Source organism: Chiroxiphia lanceolata, chromosome 4, assembly GCF_009829145.1.
Source record: "Chiroxiphia lanceolata isolate bChiLan1 chromosome 4, bChiLan1.pri, whole genome shotgun sequence".
In the NCBI taxonomy this organism is placed as follows: Eukaryota; Metazoa; Chordata; class Aves; order Passeriformes; family Pipridae; genus Chiroxiphia; species Chiroxiphia lanceolata.
In genome coordinates, this window is record NC_045640.1 from 53,850,021 (window position 1) to 53,871,787 (window position 21,767).

At 38.0% G+C, this 21,767-nt stretch overlaps 1 protein-coding gene across 9 annotated transcripts in view; it reads right to left on the bottom strand.

Moving 5' to 3' along the window:
- PDLIM5 (PDZ and LIM domain 5) overlaps positions 1-21,767 on the bottom strand; it is a 124,013-nt gene that overhangs the window by 36,181 nt on the left and 66,065 nt on the right. For 3 of the 9 annotated variants that reach the window (XM_032685395.1, XM_032685394.1, XM_032685393.1), the window contains exons 4-8: positions 19,262-19,304; positions 17,574-17,998; positions 12,984-13,001; positions 12,521-12,693; positions 11,115-11,151 (exon numbers count right to left, since the gene is read on the bottom strand). In XM_032685395.1, coding sequence (XP_032541286.1) covers positions 11,115-11,151; positions 12,521-12,693; positions 12,984-13,001; positions 17,574-17,998; positions 19,262-19,304 — 696 coding nt within the window. Of the gene's footprint in view, positions 1-9,485; positions 10,495-11,114; positions 11,152-12,520; positions 12,694-12,983; positions 13,002-14,935; positions 14,953-17,573; positions 17,999-19,261; positions 19,305-21,767 lie in introns of those variants that run through there. The other 6 variants (XM_032685400.1, XM_032685401.1, XM_032685399.1 and 3 more) reach the window with 6 other exon arrangements.

Sequence of the window (21,767 nt, forward strand, 5' to 3'; positions counted from 1 at the left end):
CTGTAAAACAGGCATCATGAGGAATAGAATGGCAGAATTACTCACCAAGGCTCAGAGTGACAGTCTGGAGGTAAGCTAAAAACAGGGCATGGGAGCCTTGGACATATTCTAATGACTTGCCCATCACCCTAGTGTGAAAGAGTTGATTTCACAACCTTGTCAGGGACCAGTTATTCTTGTGTGAACTTGAACTTTCTTAAGCCAAGGTAAAAAACATTCTACCTGGCCCGGACAGCAAGAGCAGCAGACACAGTAGCAGCAGCCACGCTCTTAATTTTTGATCTCTGCTTGAAAGGAGAAAGAACTGAGAGAGGAGTGGGTCCAAGGATCGGTAGACTTCTCGAGGGATTTTCCTGCAGTACTTTTGTAGCACAGAAGCTTTAAGCCAACAAAGGAGAAAACAGAGAAAGTAGGAAGATTGACAGAGACACAGTACAATACCAGACCACATTAATCACTGGAAAGTTATGTGATTGTAGGTTTCCAGCTCACAGAGATGTGAGGCAACGTATTAGCCACTTGAATACTAATATAGAAAACAGCAATTTTGATTTCAACTACAAATAAAACCTTCCCTTCACCACATGAGCATTCAGCATCTGTCAGCCTTCAAATTCTACATCCTAGACCCCGCCTCACAACCCTGGGTCGTTCCCACTGAACTAGGCCCCAGAATACTTCATGTGGATCCACATGAGTCTCCCTGGTGTGGACAGAATGAGCCTTGAAGATAATTTATCTTCTCCTCTTTTTCATAATAAACAGTAAACATAGAAAACTTGGGAATATTTGCTGATATAGCTTCATCAGATCCATTTTTAGCCACCTTTATCAAATTCAGCATGCCCCTCACCCCCTTTTCATTTTCCCTATTTATTATATGGGTGGAAATGAATGCAAACAGACAAAAAAAATCTGAAAAAACTAGACTGGCTTCAAAGTAAGTTCTACACTGGTGAATCTGTAACTTGGGGTTCTTATTTTAAAATTTCAAGATTATCCATTGAATTGCTGTACATTTTTTAAAATAACTACAGAAATCAATGGAACACTCCAAACACTTACACAACTATATACCACTTTTCAGATTTAAATGCAAAACCAGTGCCTGAACACCTTGCTTACACCTAGTGTCTTCTGTAGATATACCTTAAAAGATTTACCTTGTATGATTTATAGATGATTTAGACTGAAAGCTTGAGATTTTATTGAAAGAATTTGCTTCGCAAGTAGGCAGAGATGCTTCATGCCTGCCCAAAAGCAGCAAGAGAAGAAAAGTTGTTAATCAAACACTTATTACACCTCTGGCAATGCTAACTAAAGCTCAGGTGGAATTAATTTAAGGATTTTTTTAAACGCCCTCCTTATCCATAAAAAACAACAACAACAAAACACTCAACCTCCCCAAAAATAAAATGAAACAAAACAAACCCCCGAAAAACAGATATGGTTCATTATGGAGGGAAGCACTTTCTTTCACTACTAGTAAACACTATACTCCAGATGTCCCATCACTGCACAGGTTAATGCTTGTATTCTCCTCCAAAAACTTCAGGCTATTTTACATTTTAAAAACACACACTCTGTAGCAAATATGACTAACCTTTGAAAGTCAGGTGAATAAGATGTGGAATACCAAAGCACCATGCATTATGCACACTGTGCCTTACCCCCAAAACCTTCTTCCACACTTGGACACTATATATTCTCCTCACATCACCAACTTTCGCCAACACAGTCCTTCTACCCATGACTGCCTTTCCTCCTCCATCAAAGGTCTGCTTTAATTTTTAAATTATTTTTCTAACTTTTGCCTAAAAGCTACTTGAATTTCTAATTATTATGTAAATCGTCAGCAGGTCAGGAGACACCTGTAAGCTGCTCCATCATGACAGCATCATCATCAAAAAAATCAGATGAAACTGTATGACTTTAACTAAAAGAGGAGAGATTTAAATTAGATATTAGGAAGCGATCTTTGTGAGGATGGTGAGGCACTGGAACAGGTTGCCCAGAGAAGCTGTGGACGCCTCAACCCTGGAAATGTTCAAGGCCACGTTGGATGAGAATTTGAGCAACATGGTCCAGTGGAAAGTGTCCCTGCCCACGGCATGGGGTGTTGGAACTAGATGATCTTTACAGTCCCTTCAAACCAAACTATTCTGTGCTTCACTGTATGTACAATTACAGTTTCTGATCGTGCCTTCCTATCACAGGTGGGCTCGGATGTACCTGGCAAGAGCAGGAGGCAGCCCGAGGACCGTTTCCACACATGGGGCTGCAGAAGGCGGCCACCCCACTGGGTCAGCAGGCAGGGAGAACTCTGCAGTCTGCGTGGCCACAGTACACTTCATGGGGAGACGAGGTGCTTCAGCAGCTGGCAAAAAGCTTGCTGCGCCTGGAGCAGGCAACTCCACAGCTATTTTCCTGGTTGACGTTAATTTCACAAGTATAGTGAGATGAAATACGGAGAAGAAATCTCTCATTTGATTAAAAATACAAACCAGCAATTGACAACTCTTTCTACCTGGTGTTTTGCATCTTTTATAAGAAGAATAAGTGAGTAGCAGGTGAGGGCTTTTTTTCCTTCTTTCCTGCGAAGCAAATACTCATTCCCTAGGAATCAGACAAAACTAATTTTTGGGGTATTTTCACAGCTGAAATTTGAGCACTCGTTTAACCACAAAACCAAAACTACCCAAAACTATTTGGGTAGTTTAAAGTAGTTACTCAAAAGACAGCAAACTTGAATAACAGCAAGTTGTATATTAGAAACTCTATCTAGTGTAAGTAGATGACACTTTAGGCATTGTGGCTACTTGGCTGCTGGTATTTAAAATCTGAAAAATTGAATGGAGATGAGGTGTACACTTGAGTAAGACTTCCAAAGGTTCTCAAACAAAAGTTCTATGAAATAAAAGGAAGCAGAAGGAAAAGTAGCATTCTCAATAAAGCAATATTTCTCCCCATATTTTACTTCCTCTTGCTTGTCATCAAACCAAAACAACCATTAAAGACCTGACAGTTTTAGTTTGGTCACCCTTAGACCTCCTCTTCGCCCCAGCCTGATGCTAATTTGCCAATTAAATGAGCAACTTCTGTCTTTGCAAACTCTCTTTTCCATGATGACTACAACTGAGGGAAGTTGTTTAGGAAAACTGATGCAGAAATGTCAAACCTATCAAAAAGGAGACCTGTCTGAGTTGAAGAGACTACAGCAGCAGTTAACAATTCACGACAAAACAGGTGTATGCACAGATTCTACCCTTTCCTGGAGTTGATCTCAAGCTCTCCAAAACTTCACACAGCATCTATATGAAGTTTTGCAAGTCATAAAAAGGGTCTTGAAGAAGATGAGGACAAGGGTGACAAGTAACACATGGTATATCCTCCAAAGGGAGAACAAGCTGACCCAAGTCTTATTGAATACAAACTTGTTGTGTTTCCATTTTTCACTTGATTTGGCAGTAGCTAGAAAAGGACTAAGAAATTACTCTTGGAGATTTCTGCAGAGAATATTCTTGGCTGTCCACTTGTCAGAAAGTACACAACAAAAATCAAGATTAGTACCTACTATCTAGTACTATGTCTTTGTATTTATATCAGACATAATTGCATTAAAAGAAAATATGAAAGTAAGTCTGTATGACTGTAAAAAGCATGTATATAAAAAAGCAATCTAAAGACCTGCTAGCATTGCATCTGCTTTACATTACCTATGTGTTTTCTCAGGAAGTGCCAGATTCTGTGGTTTACATGGTCTAAGGTTGCCAGGATTACCTTTTAAGATGACTTTTTGCAGCTTTCTGGAAAGGCTGTAATTGCTCTTAAATATTTTACTGCTAAACTTAGAGGAGGACACTGCATACATGAAACAGACTAATAATACACTACAAATTATAGTAGTTGGCTATATTACCATGCTACTAGTTAAGGCTTTTAATAAAGAACTAAACTACAATAAAAAAGCATTATGAGGTCTGCCTTATAAGCAGTGAACCTAACTTTAATCCAGTAATCAAATCCAGATCCTTCATACTTTTCACAGCAAGCTTTCTCCTTCTTGGTGGTTTAGTAGTGGGTGGTACAAATCACAGAGCTTCAGCCAAGGCAAGATGGAGCCCATTAGGAAAATAAGGACCTATGCCAGTCACTGAGAACAAATGCAAGGCTTCAGTGGCAAGAGGAAGGCTACTGACCTGAGTGCCTGATATGGCACTCACCAGTTGCTCCACACAGATTTCCAATAGCTGCCATTTTGTAAGAAAGGGGGTTTGGAGATCAGATTTGATGTATTTCCCACCCAAAAGAGTGTTACAAAAGCAGCGACATCAGCTCAGTAACAAAACATTAACATCTAATATAGTTGCTTGTCTCATTTCAGGAGAGAATCAAGACTACACAGCTTTATCAAATAATTTATGTTCTCCTTCCCACACTCAATGCTAAACCTTTCCTCTACAGCTCTGCAGAAGCTGCTCAGATTTCTGCCCTTCTAGAGCAGAACATTCTTATAATCTACTTTTTTGACTATTTGTATAAATACTTTGGCTCTCATCCTGAACCACCATGAACATATCTGTCCTTTCTGATTTCTCATTTTGAAGCTGCTCTCTTGTTAGGTTAATTTTGCCAAGTAATAAATTTAGAGCCACAGTGAGAGAAGTTTTAAATTTCCTTTTCCTGGACTCAGATGCAGAGCTAGGATTTAGAAAAGACTCCTTGGTGCTCAGAACACTGTAGTTGTTGTGCTATCTGCAAGGCATCCCTGCAGCTCAGTAGAATCATAGAATGATCTGGGTTGGAAGGGATCTTAAAGATCATCTAATTCCAACCTCCTTGCTGTTGGTAGAGACATCTTTCACTAAACCAGGCTGATCAGAGCTGCATCCAATCCGGTCTTGAATACTTTCAGCAATGGCGCAAGTAGATGTAATCACACTAGAGTTTCATTGGTAGGCACGAAAATCAATTATTGAAGCAGTAATTTTTCCCCTGCCCCTTTCATCCCAGGTTTCCTGCTAAAATAAAAATCCTCACCAGGAGTATTGCCATACATCTTCTGCGTGTATTTTTCATCTTTGGTGATTTGAGAGAACGTGCTGCTGAAATATCACAACCAAATCTTCTTTACTGCATTGGTTCAACCCAAAGGTTACCATGAAGGTACCCACACCACCATCACCCACTATCCCTTCCTGCCCACTGTCATGTTAGCTCATGGAGTTACCTGCTTCTCCCAGACAACAAAAAAGTCTTCAAAAGATGACCAAACAGACTTTTATTTTGATGTCAGGTTTCTCCTCACCTCTCAACTAATTGAGACTACTGTTTTAAAGGTGAGACTGTCAATTCCAGATCTTAGTATTAGTTTTCTAGTTGCAGAAAGCCCACACAGGTGTAGGCAATAGTATATTCCTGTATGCTTTACAAAAGCATGAGTTTCTGTCTAGGGGCCTGGCAGGACCAGGCACTGTTAATTTAATTCTCATTTTTAAAGGAACAGTTTTGCTTCAGTTTATAACTTTGTCCTTTTGCATGTTTAATGAACACTAGCTACCTGAAACTAAAAACCACTCCTGCACAATGAAACACAAACCACCAGAAAATGTTATTGACCTTCAATAAGAGCATCATAACTCCAAATTACTGTCACTGTCTAGTATTCATAGATGATCTCCAAACCACCACCAATCTGCCAAGGTAAGCATCAGTAAAGCTATTCAAGGCCAGTGACAGGAAATTTTACAGGTAATCCTATAGTTTCTTTGGTTGCATCATAGCACATCACAGTATTATGAAATTAATAATCCACATTTTTCTATTTTTAAATCCATATTCACTTTTAAGTTGTTGAGATCACTGAAAAGCTACTCCATCCAAGTGATAGGGTGGGTACCCCCCAACAATGTACACACACTAAATATTGTGTCTTACTGTAACTGGTATCCATGAGACTGTTCATGAATTTCCTCAGCTTCATTTAATTTTTCTTCTTCCCCCTCCTACTATTTCCAGGAAAATCCCTAGTCACAGCAGATTAATGAAGTTTATTTTAAGTGAATGAAAAACAACTGTCTCTCCTCCAAGACAGACAAATCCAGGCTAGAACATATAGACAGATTGTTAACTGAATCAACCCCCCCCAGTGAATAATTTACCTCCCAGGAGCTCCTGTGGCAATATGTTCAGAAAGTCTGGGAGAGGGGACACTGCCAGGGCAGGAATCTGCTATTGGCAAAAGAGCAGCTGCAGGTTCTGGTTTAGTACTGTTTTCACTCCATTCAGAGCAATAAAACCAAGTGAAGACACACAGAAAAAGAGATTTTTAATCCACATTAAAATAGTATGCAGAACAGGAAACACTGTGCATGAAAGTGTTAGTATATCAAAAAAAGAAAAAAATCCAAACAAACAAACAAAAAAAAAACAAACCCCAAAACCAAACCAATCAACCAACCAACCAAAAAACCCACCAGACTCCCCCAAAAAACCACCAAAAAGACCATGGAGTTTTCAGTAAAATACAATTAGGGGGATAAAATGATGCAAAATACACTTAGGAAGTATCATGCTTTCAGTGAAGGTTGAGAGTGTCCTGCTGCTTTTAAACGCAGAAAGCCAAGTAGTATTTTACAGCTTTATATGCTTTTTGCTACAGCTTTCTTGGGGTGTTAGTTTTGTGAAGGTTAAACTATATGTTTCTCAATATTTTTCATATCCTTTCTTTTATTCAGTTGGGATAGGAAAAAAAAACCAAATCTAGAAAATGTTCTCTTAAAGCTCTCTACCGGAAGAAAAGCATCCATCAGACATATCACTGTAATACACAAAAATAAAAGTAAACTACAATGTAGAGAGCAATCACAGCAACAAGTTTTGAACAGACTAAATCAGCCACAGGGGCAGGTATTGCTGCCATGGGTTTTTTTTCTTATATTAGCATGCAGAATCAATTATCTTAATCAAGTAGGGACCCTTAAGTGCTGAAAATTATTGAACACTTAGGAATGACCAGGGAGCAAACCTCATAGGTGGTAAAGACATGGATGGAAATTCTGGTGTAGGTGGTATCTCCAAAGTCAGGGTAGCTATGGAGTTTTTATTCAAATTAATACAGGTATCCTGGGCTCCTGCTCCATCAGGTAGATCTGCATGTATGCTTTACATATATTTATGACATAGGGGAGAAAAAAATAAATACATGATTTATGACAGGTTGTTTCAGGACTGACCAAGAGCAGGACAAATATTTTCCAGGTACTATGGATTAACTAAACTACAAATCTGGAAAACCCAGACACATCTTCACTCAGGACAATGAATTGACTCTATGGTTTAAGGCCAAAACTAAATCTATACCTGGTTGCTCAAAAGAAGATGGCTAAAAGTGAACACGTAAAACAAATTTGGAAATATGGTGCTGCAGAAATAGAACTAATTAGTTACTAAAACATGTAAATAAACTTTATACAAAGGCCAGACACTGCCTTTCTAAGTTTTAAGTAACTGCTTTAAAAGCTAGAATTTACACATTTCAGTGAATGCCTTCTAATTCTATTTCTTGTCCTTCAAGTTTTTTTCTGAAGAGAAAAATCTATTTTATCCACACAAAAATCCCTAGTAGTTTACAGTTTAAAAATAAACAATAATAAAAAACCACACAGAAAATCTGTCTTGGACAAATGCCTGCCTGAAAAGCTGAATATTACTAAATTGGGATATTTTTCTGTAGATTACTGATGAAAGAGAAGTTTCAACTTCATTATCATATTCATACTGCTAGGAGATTTCTAAAATTTAAGCTTATTCATTTATATCAAAAACCATTCAGAATATTTTTCAAAGATCAGATGTATGCTGGGAAACAGACATGAGCTAAGGCACGTTGTTCACATGCAAATGAAAAAGTGGCCCATTGTTTTGGAAACATTAACAAAAAGTCCAAAATTTAACACCAGTAACTGCTGTGCATGGGGATATTGGGTGAAGAAAAGACATCTTTAAAGCAGTGAATGAAATTAATTTCACTATTCATAAAACATTTTTGGAACTGGTGATTTTTTTTTTTTATTATGAATTTATAGAAAACTAATAATTTTAGTAGCCTTTCTCAAACTACTCCCATATCTTCAAAAGATAGGTTTCTATTCTTTGGATTATTTAGAGAGGGTTTTTCTTCTATTTCTCCCTAAAGCAATTCACCCTTCGAGGGATAAGAGTTGGCGAGACAGATAAACATAATAGTAAGTTTAATAATGACATGAAAATATTCTCGTTACCTAGGGACATCCCCAAAACATAGAAATACTTGAAGGTCAAACCATTCTGCCTTTAAGAAGAAACCTTTACAGAGAGTTTAAGTGATTACCTTTCATAGTTTTCATTGCATTGATGTTCTCTAAAACTCCCATCTGTCTTTCCATTCAAAAAGAAACTATAGAAACCCAGCAAAACAATTTCATACACTACTTCACATACCTATTTTACTATGTGATATTCTATCAAATCATTATATTGTGGTGTATGTGCACTCAGTAACACACTTGGGTTTAGTAACACAGTACTCACTATCAAGTTATGTGATGCAGGGGGGGACAGAAATCAAACTGATTGGCACTTCTCATCAAAACAGTCTTTAGTGAAATTATTAAAGTGATTATTTTCTCCCACTGTCCCTAAGGAGTTAACCCAAAAGGTGTGTAAGATGTGGTATCCCTTGGTCCATCATTACCAGGGCAAATCTAGTTGTACTTTATGATGTGCATTGTTAGGCATCCACATTGGTGACTGTTAGTGTTAGATAACTTGGCTATTACCTGAAGTCTCCATTTTCTGTTTGTCTTTTCCTAAAGATAAAATGACAAATACCATAAGCTACTGCTGTACTGCATAGCTGCATAAACCCTCTGAAAAGGAAACACAGGTTTAATATGCTTCCAAAGGTCTCTACTCCTTTTAAGTTCCCAAGTTGTGCAATAAAAAAACAATCCCCCCAAGTCTGCAGAAGCATCTGTTCACACGACTAATTCCAACAGAAGACCGTGTAGGTCAGCTGCATAAACACCAAACCAATTGCAATGGTTCTCATTGAGCAATTATGAAAGACTGGGCTTTTATACGTGCTTTACAATTCACCTTTGAGGTCTGAAACATTAGCCGGTTCAATAAACGCTGCAAAAGCCAAAAGAGAGTTTTATTTAGAAGAATTCTTACTCCTGTAGCCCCCCAAATGGGTCAATAATTTTATTGATTTCTGCAAATCTCCTGTTGATTTTGACAACACAAACACATACCCCATTTTTAACATGATCAGGAACTCTAATCCTGTGATAGTTTTATACAATTCAGATTGTTTGTAGTATGCAGCAGGGATTTAATTGTTTCTCTTCCTATAACCTGTGAAGGTGCAATGAAATTTCAGCTCCATGCATGAGAAGACTATCCAAGGAGTCCAAGAGACTCAAAAGAAAAACAGACAGAGCTAAGATAAAAGCAACTTTTATTAAAATACTCTTCAAGCTTCAGAACGCATAAATTAATGACTGTGTAGCTACTATAATACATTATTTTACAGGAGAACCATAGGGCTGTGAAGCTTTTATAAACACAAGAAAGCCTATAAGCTTCACTCTATAATAAATAAATACTACTGTCTTATCTTGTGTTGAAGCTCTTACAGGTACACAGCAACATTCTGCTCAATTATTCTTTTTTTAAGTTTTCCAAAACATGAATATATTACTAGTCTAAGCAGCAGAATCCTTATATTGAGCTTTCACTTCAATTCACAACATTGGAATATATGTTTTTAATTTATTTTTTCTTTGCTTAAAAGCAGTCTGTCTTCTTGCTGTACTTTGTAAAACATTTACAACCACTCTAAAATTGACCTGCTAGTCAAATCCAAAATAATTGTCCTGGTAAGTATGACAGTTTGAAATAAGTGCATACAGTTCCTCTTCATCTTCTTTCCCCAGCCCCAAAATCAAGGTAATACAATTTCTTATTCTTTTGTTCAAAATTTTCTGCTTTCTAACAGCCTACAGCAACTGAAACTCAGCAATGCAAATGACTCCTTTCAGGCAAAAAAAAAAAAAAAATTACTGAAACAGCCATCTCCTCCTCCATGTCGGAAGATTCAGCCACCCAAGTTGTTCTGTTTTAAATATGTATTTTTTGTCAACTAATGATTAGCACAAAAACATTTTCATCCCATTTTTTACACGTCAGTAGGAAAGTGTTAGAAAAGTATAGAAAAGGCAAGAATTTCTCTCGCAGGAAGGCTAGTGAAATCAGTTTTCTTTTTTCTCTCTTTTTTTTTTTTTTTTTTTGCAAAGCAGATGGAAAAGAAGAAAGGAAGGAAGTGTTTGTGTTTTGCTTTTGCAACTTGGGTAAGATCACTGGACATTAAGAACACGTGCTGAGACTTCATGGTGCCAGTCACGTAATTTTGTATATTTGGGGCTAATGACGTGGCTGTGAACCTTTTCCCTGTGGAAAGAAGTGATAGAAGAAAAATAAGAAAGAAAGAAAGATTGTCTCAAGCAGTTTCACAAGTGAGCATGCAAACTCCATGCACTATTCCTATCACTTTGTTTTCCTCTCTGTCAAAAAGCTGGATCCAGTGTTAGTCAAAGTCTCATCGACTTTAAGAACGACTAGATTTAGCCACTGATTGGTGCTCATTTTGAATAACACTTATTCCAAAGCAAGGAGACAGGTGACCCTCATTTGCAGTCCACAACGACAGTATTTTCCAGCTATGCCTTGCAATCTGATGAACACTCACAAATCAAAAACGCCTGGTTAGACTCAGGAAAAGGAAAACACATCAACAAGCTGACCTCATACAGACAACCAAATCAGTCCAAGCTTACAGAAAATCTCTGCACAAACTCCTGCACAAACTTTACTACTGGACTGCACCAACAGATTTAAAAAGGTTTGTCCATGGAGAAAAAGATCTTGGTTTTTACATGCTGAAGTAAAAGGTAAAAAAGAAGTAATATTTTAAAAACATCCAGATGTCACACAAATGCACCAAACACTACAAGTTAAGAATTAAGACATGCAAAGTATTAAAGTAATAAAAATGTAAAACATCAACTCACTTAGTCTTCTTTGCAGCTTCATTTTCTGGTTCTTTCACTGAAAGAAAACAGAAAATTTTTATTTTCTAAGGCACTAAATACACTGTACCACCACACTGAGATTCTCTCCTGTACCAATACATTCACCATAGGAAATTACAACAACACTTGTTAGGACTCTTTGATTCTAAATATGCCTCAATGAACATGATTTATGTCTAAAACTTCAAGAGCCCCTTTCACAGAAAAATTGCTGAAAAGTGGCTCTGCTGGTCTCTGCCCTTTCCCTTGGCCCACTCTCTATGCTGGTGTCAAGAAAGGTGATTTGAGAAGGTGAAGATGAATGGAAGTTGAGAGGTATTTCTTTTGGACAAACATCAGTGGGTTTATATCAGGTGATAATCTAAGCATCTGTTTGCAGTTCAGCTATAACCCATCAAGGTTCTAGAGGTCTGCACAAGGAATAATGTAAATTCCCAGCCCTGATTTAAAGACTGGCAAATCTAGTTGCAGTTACAACATTTGTAAACATGATAAATTCATCTGAACTGGATAGCGTTATTTGATGTTCGGGTCCATACTCTGCCTTCACAAGGACCAATGAAGAGAATGGAACATAGATAATGATCTATTAATAGACTAGTACAACACAGTGTTAGAACAAAACAATCAGAAAACTGTCCAAATTCAGACTATTTATCACACATGGACAAGAATCTGTATTTGGGGACATGTTATCACTGGTTTCTAGAGATAGTGGATTTAAAATCTGCCCCCAGAGAAGGGGTCCAATTTCCTCAATGCCCCCTTTATTACAGCATTAACTGTGAAAAGCAGCATAATGAAATAATCACAAATCTCATCCAGTGAATTACAGCTGACAGCATAACATGAAACTGAAGTTCTACAATAAAATTATACGACTGGGAACGACCTTCTCCACATCACCTGTTCCAGTCCACCAATGCATGTAATCACACTAGCACAAGGAGAGGATGGAAACATAACCTGGGAATTAACTGAGGAACTATGGATTTGTGTTTCTGATTGGTTAAATCACTGCACTTCACATACTTCTGTATGCCTGACAAAGACTTTCTACATGCCAGAAAACACTTAATTTTTTTAAGCATAAAATCTGAACAGGAATGTTGCCATTTTGATAATACAGGGGCGAAAAGAAACAACAAATACATATCTGTCAACATCTTTAGGAGTAGAAATGGAAATTTTAAGATTTACTTAGAATGTATTAATTCAAATTAATCAGGAATAGTGTCCAGTAATGTACATATCCTGAGCTATTTAGCGATCGCAGGAGTTTTACAATAGTATTTTCCTTTTAATACTTCCCCTCACCCCCAGCTTTTAAACGCTTATCTGTCCAAGATCGTTAACTTCTATTTCATTTAAACCAAGCCACTCACTATGATCGGTGCCCGTGATCTGGGCGAGGATGCGGAAGGAGCGGGACTGGGTGGTGCCTGTCCGGGGATGCCAGTCTTCCGTGTCTTCAATCAGGCGCTTCTTGCTGGCATCGCTGTGGGTGGGGGTGTGGTAAAACTCCGTGTAGGTATCCACGATGTGCTTCCGTGGGGGGCTGCGTCAAGCAGAAGAGACAGCGGTGAGCGAAAAGCTTCAGAGACCACCTGGGTTTGGGTAGCTACAAAGACACGGGCAGAACTGTGACTTTTCACAGCATTTAAAGGCACCTTCTGTGTTTAAAGGCAGAAGTGCAGCAGTTCAGGCCCATCTGAACACAGATTCAATTCTCTGAACCAAACACAGCTTTACAATCACTCCGAGCTGACTGAAATATGTTTTGCTGATGGAACATTTGAAACAGTAAAAGACAGTATTATCGAGACATTTACATGTTTAAACTTTTACCGTTTTGGTGGGTTTTTCCTTGGAGATGACAGAGTAAGACAGCAAGAGAAAGTTTTCCACCATAAACAGGAAAAGGAGAAAAAGAAAACATGAAATAAAGTCAGAAAGGTGAAACAGAAGTGCAGCTAATTATTTTATTGAATTAGTTTTGAGAGAAAGGGGAATTAAAATCCAATTAATAGTGATATTCTCATTCTACCACTAAAACCACAGAACTCCCATACTTAAATTAAACTCACAGGGATTTCCTTACAGGGATGAGAGGGGAGTTTGCCTCGGTAAAGCAGGGTAGTCTACCTTGTTCAGATCAGGTGCTCCTTGGCTCACAAGAGGCAAAGCACAGCTATGTGCATGTGCAAGGGTCACACAGTACACACCAAGTCTTTTGCACTTGGCAAAGCCTGGATCAGAACCAGACCATTTGAAAGCATAATGAGCACAATAAGGAGATACCCTCTTTGAAGGACAATAAAGTAGGGTGATTGTTTCACCTGGCAATTTTCTCCACAGTAATCTACATGCTATTATCTACCCCTGCACTAGCAGACTTGCAAGAATACAGGATTTTAAAGCTTTGGTTCCAGTAAGTGATACAAATAACATGTAATGGCACTGATCAGTTTAGGAAAGGGAACAGAAGACTCAAACTATATAAGTTACTCCTAAATTCTACATTTGTTATTCCAAAGTATTCATCTTGAAGACCCTCTAAGTGTACATTTACTTTTATATAACTTACAGGAGAAAAGCTGCCCAAAACTAGCTCCTAAAACATAAAACTTTCAATAATTATTAAAACCCAAAACTCAACAGAATGTTAAAAGCCCCTTTTATTTTTGCTACATCTTCCTCACTGTACTTTTAATGTCCAAACTATTTCTGGTGAAGAAAGGTGGAAAATACGAGTGAAAATTACGTTAACTGTTAACAAGTTAACTGTTAACAAGTAAGAATTAGTCCCATTCAATGGAATGCATTAGTAAATACTTACAAGAATACTTAATACTTGAAAGAATGTGGAAGATATGATACAAAATTATATCAAGACATTGAATTTATTGAAACACAGCATTATTGAGGTACATGTATCACACATCAAAGTTCCCATCAGAGAGAGGTACAGAAACAAAGACAGTGGTATGTCCAGGATGGAGAACAAAAAGTACATAGAAAAATTAAGTAAAGCATCTAAAGAGTTAATAGCAAAAAATAAAATCTAAAAATTAAAACAGTAGTTAAAGGTGTGGAAATACATGAAAATATAATTATTTACATGCAGTTTACTGCATTCTAGCAACTACCTCAGTGAAATAAGTAGTCTTTCACATTTGTTGAAAGTGGTATAAAGGAAAAATCCTGCTGACTTCTCTTGTGAATCCTACTGGTCCCCTCCTTAAGGCTTAAGAGTCTACTAGTAATTACTTACTGAGGCAACAAGGTGGTGCCAGAGACAAAGGAAAATTCAATGAGTCAGGCTCTCCCTTAGCTCAGCCTTGAGGCAAGGGGGAAAAGGCCAATAAAACCTTAATCATTTAACATCCTGATGCAAAAATCACAGTATATGGAGGCTAGTTTTATTTTTCCTGTATGAATCAGAATCCAGCCCTTCATTCTACCGTTCTCAAAGCAATGTTATGTTTATACTGTATTTCACCATTTACTAGTTGTATTACCAACACCAATGAACCATAAATGCACCAAGAATACGCAAACACCACACAAACGTTTTGTAGAATAAAAATAAGCTGCAAAATGTAGCACAGTGAAAAGCAAAATCACATCATGTCCAATGCAGACAAAATAATCTACTACACTAAGAAAAGCTGAAGCTGTTTTGCAAAATTTAAATATAAAACTCTGTAAGAGCTATAATTTTGCAAAACAAGAATACATGCTGGTTATTCCAACAGGAAAAATGACCATAATTCAAGTCCAGTGCTGTTGATACTAACTTTTTCGCTGCTGTTATCTGCAAGGGAAAAAAAGTATTTGATGTGTTAATTCATTCTTTGCTTCTCAAAATACTACAGGAGTTTCCAAATCCAAGCTGTGGTAAAGCCATATATCACATAAGTCAAACTTACAATCATCAAGAGAACCTACAAGGGAAAATTTTAATCTACCTGCACTTAAAATGAGTGAAGTCTATGAACACCTTACCTGTTTTAAGCAGCAGGCACATCTTCATGCAAGAGTCAGCAAGAAGGTCTTGATAAAAATGCAATTGCACACAGCCCAGTGAAGGCAAATTGCTTGCTTTCTAAGCCAGGACTAAACAAGGGAAACAAAACTTCCTTTCCCATCCTGAAGTGAAGTTAAATAGTTTATATCCTGAATGTGGTTTGAGGGAAGCCAAAGGAAGGGAGGAAACTGTGAGTACAACAAGGTGCTTGTCTCAAGAACAGCATTTGCTCAGCATTGCCATCTATGAACAAGATAAAAATGGCTTTTTTTGTTTGTTTGTTTTGAGAAAATGCATCATGCAAAAGACAGAAGCAAAATGGAATTTATCTCAGACTTCAGTGTTTCTGATATTTCATAGATGCCATTGATACAATTTTAAATGGGGAGATAGTTTAACATCGCTGTAGAAATTAATTTTTTCTATATAAAATAGAGCAGTGTAGCAGTAGACTAATGCAATCATCTCAGTCGCTTTTGTCTGCTTGTTTTTGTTTTGTGCCTTAGGACTGCAAGACAGTTAGACAGCCCAAACACACTTTTATAAGAAAGACTGTAAAGTAAAGTAGGTTTTTACAGCTCTAAAATGTTTTCAAGCTTTCCCAAACTAAATCTGCAAGGCTGACAGTGAGACAGGGATTTCTTCACCTCTCAGCTGTGATTATTCATCCTCTTTGTAGGTATTATTCATCCTCTAAGTAAGGTAGGGCACATATTAGTGCTTACCCACTCATCCTATCTTGGTTGTCAAATGCTTACTCTATGCCTGCAGCACTTCCTTTCAGGAGGCCTACTTTTGTTGCTATTGTTCCTCTTTTTTAGTACTAATTGCTGGTTTTGAATACTCCTTACACAGTTATTTGTTAAAACACTATTCCTGGAAAGATAAGAGTCAGTTTGCTAAAGTGTATTCAACAACTCTACCAGCATTGAGCAAGTCCTTGGAATCTCCTGATTTCATACTTCATTCACTTCATATTTTCACTCCTATGCAGAGTGGATTCCTGCCACCAGCTGTTTAAGAAACGGTTGGAAGTTACCATGACTACAGTGCGATATAAAATGCATATGGACTGCATTTTATGAGTCCACACATGGAAAATATTCATATTAAAATATAAAGGGAATAGGTACCTAAAGAAGTTTAGCAGCTCAACTGAAACTGCAATTTATCCATTATTTTAGTTGACATGGATGTTTACCTTTATGTAGGGTTCTTCATATACTTTATATACTGACAGGCTATCAGAGGACAGAGGCACAAGGCCTACTCTTCCAGCCTCTTTCATTTGCGGGATGGCAAATAGTAACCTTTTAGGTTTTTAGCCCAGGTTTTAAATCCTTAAGGCTGCAGAGAAACCTACAGCTCCTCTCCTACCCTTTTTATTACATAATTCAACCTGCTGGACACTGCTGCTGGGAACAGAGGCCAGCTGGCATGGGACTGCTTGTGCTCAGCCTCCTTCTCTTCCCACAGCACAGCAGCCACTGGGATCCACTCTCTGAGGTGCTGCAGCACCCAAACCCTGCCCTGGAATTTCTGGGAGAGACGAAGGCATCCCCAGCCAAAAACCTTACTGCAGGTCTGAGTTCCTAGGACTGCTGCTGAGCCCAATTTAACTTAGTAATCTATTGTTTATTAGCCTATATGCTATGCCAGGTATAATATAAGCCTTTCATGCTGGCTTACAGTTCCTTGAATGTTCAGTCTCCAATATCCACTTTAACATACACAATTATTTGAATATGGAAATTAATCAAATTTTAAATCTGCACTGCTTTTTAAAGGTAAAGGTAAAATTTAAAGTTGAGGTATTTACGTCATAGCACTGCGAAAAATCTGCTTAACCCTGACAACATCCTTGAATACATCTTAAAAAGTTTCTCCTGTCTTGTGCAGAGAAGTAATGAGACATCTGTCCCTTTGCCTCCCTTCTGGGACCTTTTTCCACCTTTTCTGCCAGGGCCACGGTTGGTCTTTCAGAACACCTGATTCCCAGCCATCCCAGTACCTACTGACACTTCTTGACAGACTGCTCTGCATTCTTAAGTGCCTGCTGCTTTCAGTCACTGTATTGGTCGCCAAAATACACAGTGAGACATGGACACTGAAATTAATACCAGGCTTGCTGTAAGGTCCGGAACACATTGTGTAAAGCATTTTGTGGTCCTTGTTCAATTTAGCCGTGACACTCTGTAAACTGATATATCACTCATGAGAAAAATCATCACCAAAAGTCTGGCTTGGCCCTCCGAAGCATCTCTTTTAAAATGCAAGTTCCTTCTGAGGGATTTGCTTCCGGCGGTTAAATAACTTCTCCAAGTCGTGTTCTACTCAGCCCTTAAACAAGCCCAGCTTTTTTCCTGTGAGGAGAGACCCTCACAGCAAAAAAAAAAAATCCCACCTACCCATTTTGCTGTTTACTCTCCCCCTGGTTTTCTCTGAATCCTCGTCGTGGCCCCTCGGCTACATCCTGGGCGCCGTCGCCGGCAGAGGCGCTCGGGGCAGCATTTTGCGCGGCGGGCTGCCGTGGGACATTAACTGCAGGTTTAGCAGCGCTCGGCACAGGCGACCGCTGCTCAGGGTTAGGCTTGGTGTGAACATGCAGTCCGGGCGCGGCAAACGGGGCTGGGGCGGCAGCCGTCAGCGACGGAGCCGACGCCTGGGCCGGGGTGAATGCGGAGGACGGTGATGGGATGGAGGTGACTTTGGAGGAGGTTACAGCTCCAAACGGCCTCGGTGTCTTATTGTAAGCCACGCTCGCTGTGGCAGTGACTTTGGGTGCAACAGCAGAGGCAATGGGCACAGGCTTAACTACTTCAGTAGGTTCTCCCTATGTGAGATGAAAAACAAAAAAAGAAACACACAAAACCACGCCAAACGCATGCACATTCCTCAGCAGGGATTTTCACTGTTCTCAGAGGAGATAACCCACCTAGCGTGAAAAAGGGAAGCAGAGAAGCAAGCTTTATCAAGACTGAAGCCATAAAATGTATGGGAAAACAATCCAAGCCATGCATTTTAGGAAAGGAAACGATCCAAACACACACAATCAATATGAAATTCTGCGATGCTGATCCCTCTCATCATATCCAAACCAGACATCTCACAAATCAAATTCAAGAGAAACTGAAAAACCTCTCTATTGCAAAACCCAGTGGATAACTCATGGAAAAAACTACTGTTATTTATAAAAATTCATATTCCATCTCTCAAACCCCGTTTGAGATATGCACATTCCCCATACACGAATGGACTGTGCATGTGTACACACACACTGTACATATTGCTCTGTTGGTAAGATCCTTAAGAACATCGGTGTTCCCCAATGTTTCCATATACCTTTGTCAGATTAATATATTCAAAAAATGAGGGTTTGGTTTCTGTGGTTTTTTTGTGCTGGGATCCACATTTTAAAATTGTGGTTCCCAGACTGCGGCCTTTCAAGTCACAGTCAGCAGAACAGTAATATACTACACATTATTTATGGTCAGTGGAGAGGATTTTAAAGTACAGGTCATTTATAAGTATTTTCAAGTCTGCAAACAGCTTTCTTATCAAAAAGGGAGGTTTGAAACTGTTGCATAGAACAAAACATAAGAAGAACTCAAGAACAAATAATTCTCCAGGGCTTTAAGGAAAGTGTTCTCTGAAACTGTAGTATTTGGATAAGCTTCTTTCAAATATAAAGAAAGATCTTAGCGTCCATTAAAACAAACAAATCCCCCAAAACAAAGAAAAGAAATCACCACCAAAATAAAGCCTACTCTGTTTCTCTCTTAGGTACAGAGGGAAAACATCAGAAATATCTTCCTAAAACAAATTTTCTGAGAGTTGGAAGATAACATTTATTCACTCTTTTTTGGTTTTTTTTGGATAATCATTTGCCAGGTCTTTCCATTTTCTTTAGGAGCAGAAAAAAAGGTAACCACTCAAAGATCCAAATACTGTAATACTCTTAATGTAACACATGGAAAACAAGCATGTTATACTGAAAGGAAAGTTTGAATGACAGTGCTTATCAATAACAGAGTTGGATAGATGGATATCAGTTAGTGCCACATGCTACATTTCTTCATTGTGAGGATGAACATACCTTTGGTACATTAATAAGATCGGGTTTCTGTACCGAAGCCACTCTGGAAGAGGAAAAACAAACATTATTGTAAAACCCAAATTCTTTAATGTTTAAGCATTTCCCTGTTCCACCTCACCACGTCCATCCACAGATAAACAAAATATTTAATTTTATTTCCTCTAAAGGAACAATTCAGGTTAAACCTAGAATGCTGTTGTTCACACAAGGAAAAGGCAAAACAAAACTGAATTAATTTGTCCAGATACAACGTTAAGAACTCTGGCATCTATCATCAAGTACTATTTGATTTTTAAATTCATAATTCTCTATCACCAGTTAGGAGACTTCAGCTCCAATTTGCTTGCTATTTTCTATCCTTTCACAAGAAACTCTGTCAAATAACTCAAAAGCTCAGGTCACATAAACTGCATTTTAAATAGTACATAACCTATATACAGGGTTGAAACAGAAAGCTTCCTTTTAGAACAAAAACAAAAACCCTTCTGAGGAACTTAGCAAGTTAAATAATACAAACTTTTTGCACCGTCTTTGGTTTTCAAAAGTAAGGTTAATGTCACTTGAACTCTACAGTAGATGGCAAAAAAATTTTTCCCAAACAATGGGCACATTGAAACTACTATGGGGTGGTGGGAAGGAAAGGAAGCATCACAATGGAAATGATTAAGTAGATAAAGAGTTGATAGATTTTGTTACACCTGAAGTGAAACGGCAATGTGTTACAGGTAAAAGACATCTTACTTGATCGAGCTTTTTTTTGGATTTGCGTATACTTGTATGCAAAAATACACATGCACACACTACATTAAAAATATATATAAAAAATACAGCAAAAATATGATACATTAATGTTTTGCTTGAAAACATTGCTGCTGATACACTTGAGTGTTTTCATGCTGTTCTGATAAAAAGTGGGTTCTCAACACATTTCAAAACATTTCTGGCCATATTTGGTGGCTGCTCAGAGAAGCAGTCACCCTTAATGATCCAAGAACCACCAATCGTATCCTGCCTGAAATCACACAACCCTGATTTCCAATATGGCTTTTGAACAACTGAAAAACTGTAGTTGGATTCTGATTTCCAAAATATAATTTGCTAGGGAGGTAAAAAGGTTCACTTAATTGGACATCAGCTAACAGAGGCTACAATTTTAAAAACATTTCTATTATATAAACCAGTTTTTCAATTTTTACCAGGAGAACATGGAGAGCTAGTATTAGGCACACTTGTTACCTTTAACCACTCTGTTTTTTAATTTTCCATTTTATCCTCTTTATTTTTTTTTCCTCTTCTTTTTACTATTTTGTTCACAATATTTACTCCTTTCCTGAGAGTCACTTGGCCCTCAGCGCTCATCAGATTCCAGCAACAGGAATCCGGCTGCAGGTTCAGTGGCTAACTTACAAAAAGCAAAATACATATAATCCAGATGCTATGTTGGCAGGGGAAAAAAAAAAAGGAAAAAATGCATAGCAGGAGAAGATCATCTTCTGCACTTTGGCTTCACCACTTGTGCATTGCTGCTGACACACATTATGTCCACATCAACAGCAATTCTCAACAGAGAGAGGGGTTTTGTCCGCTCTGGGGAACAGGGCCATTCTCCCCTTTCCCACAGAGCATGCAGCCTATGAAAAGCCTGACCTCCAGCCCTCCACAGCACTGGGGTGCATCATTAATCACTCCTAATTGCAGAGTTGTCAATTTGCAGCAACAAAAGCAACAAGGAGGAAAAAAAATACCAATACATATGGAAACTTTTCTTTTCTTTTTAAGACCAGAGTTAGAAGGAAATGTGCATCTGGTTTCATATCTTACATATACTTTTTTTTTCAATAAAGTAACTTGAAATGTTTTATGTATTAATTAAGCTGATCCAACAGGGAGATGTAGGAACACATTTATTATTCAAGTCAACTACCATATTTCACATTTGAGAAAAAAGCTTCTCTTTGCTAATGCTGGACCTTGACTTTCGGTCTCATAAAAGGAACATACTTAATTTTTTTCTGTTTTTACAAAATAATCAAATTTGAGTTTGCAATGGATGAGATTGCTCTGCATTCATCGGTACAGCACTGAGCAAAAATTATTTTAAACTGTTATTACCGGATGACCTGAAAACATACTTTTCAAAATTCATCTTCAAAAATGTCATACAAAAAGAAAAAGAAGGAAAGGGTGAAAAAAAGACTAGATAATCAAAATGTTCAAAATGTTCCTTTTAAACAGTGGAGGCAGACAACATAATGTTACTTTATTTCCCTCGCAAACATACTTGAAACAAGGACATAAATTTGTGTGCCCCAGACATACTTCAAGCAGTTTAACTTGGCCTGGTTGACTTCAGACCATAATCAGACTAAAATCTGTGATTTATCCTGTATTGTAAAAAGAAAATGCTCACCCAGCAAACTGAGCCACTAAGATCATAATGTGAAAAATGCACAGTGGTTAGACAAGACAGTACAAAAGGAAACGCGCACTTCAAGCTGAAAAGCAA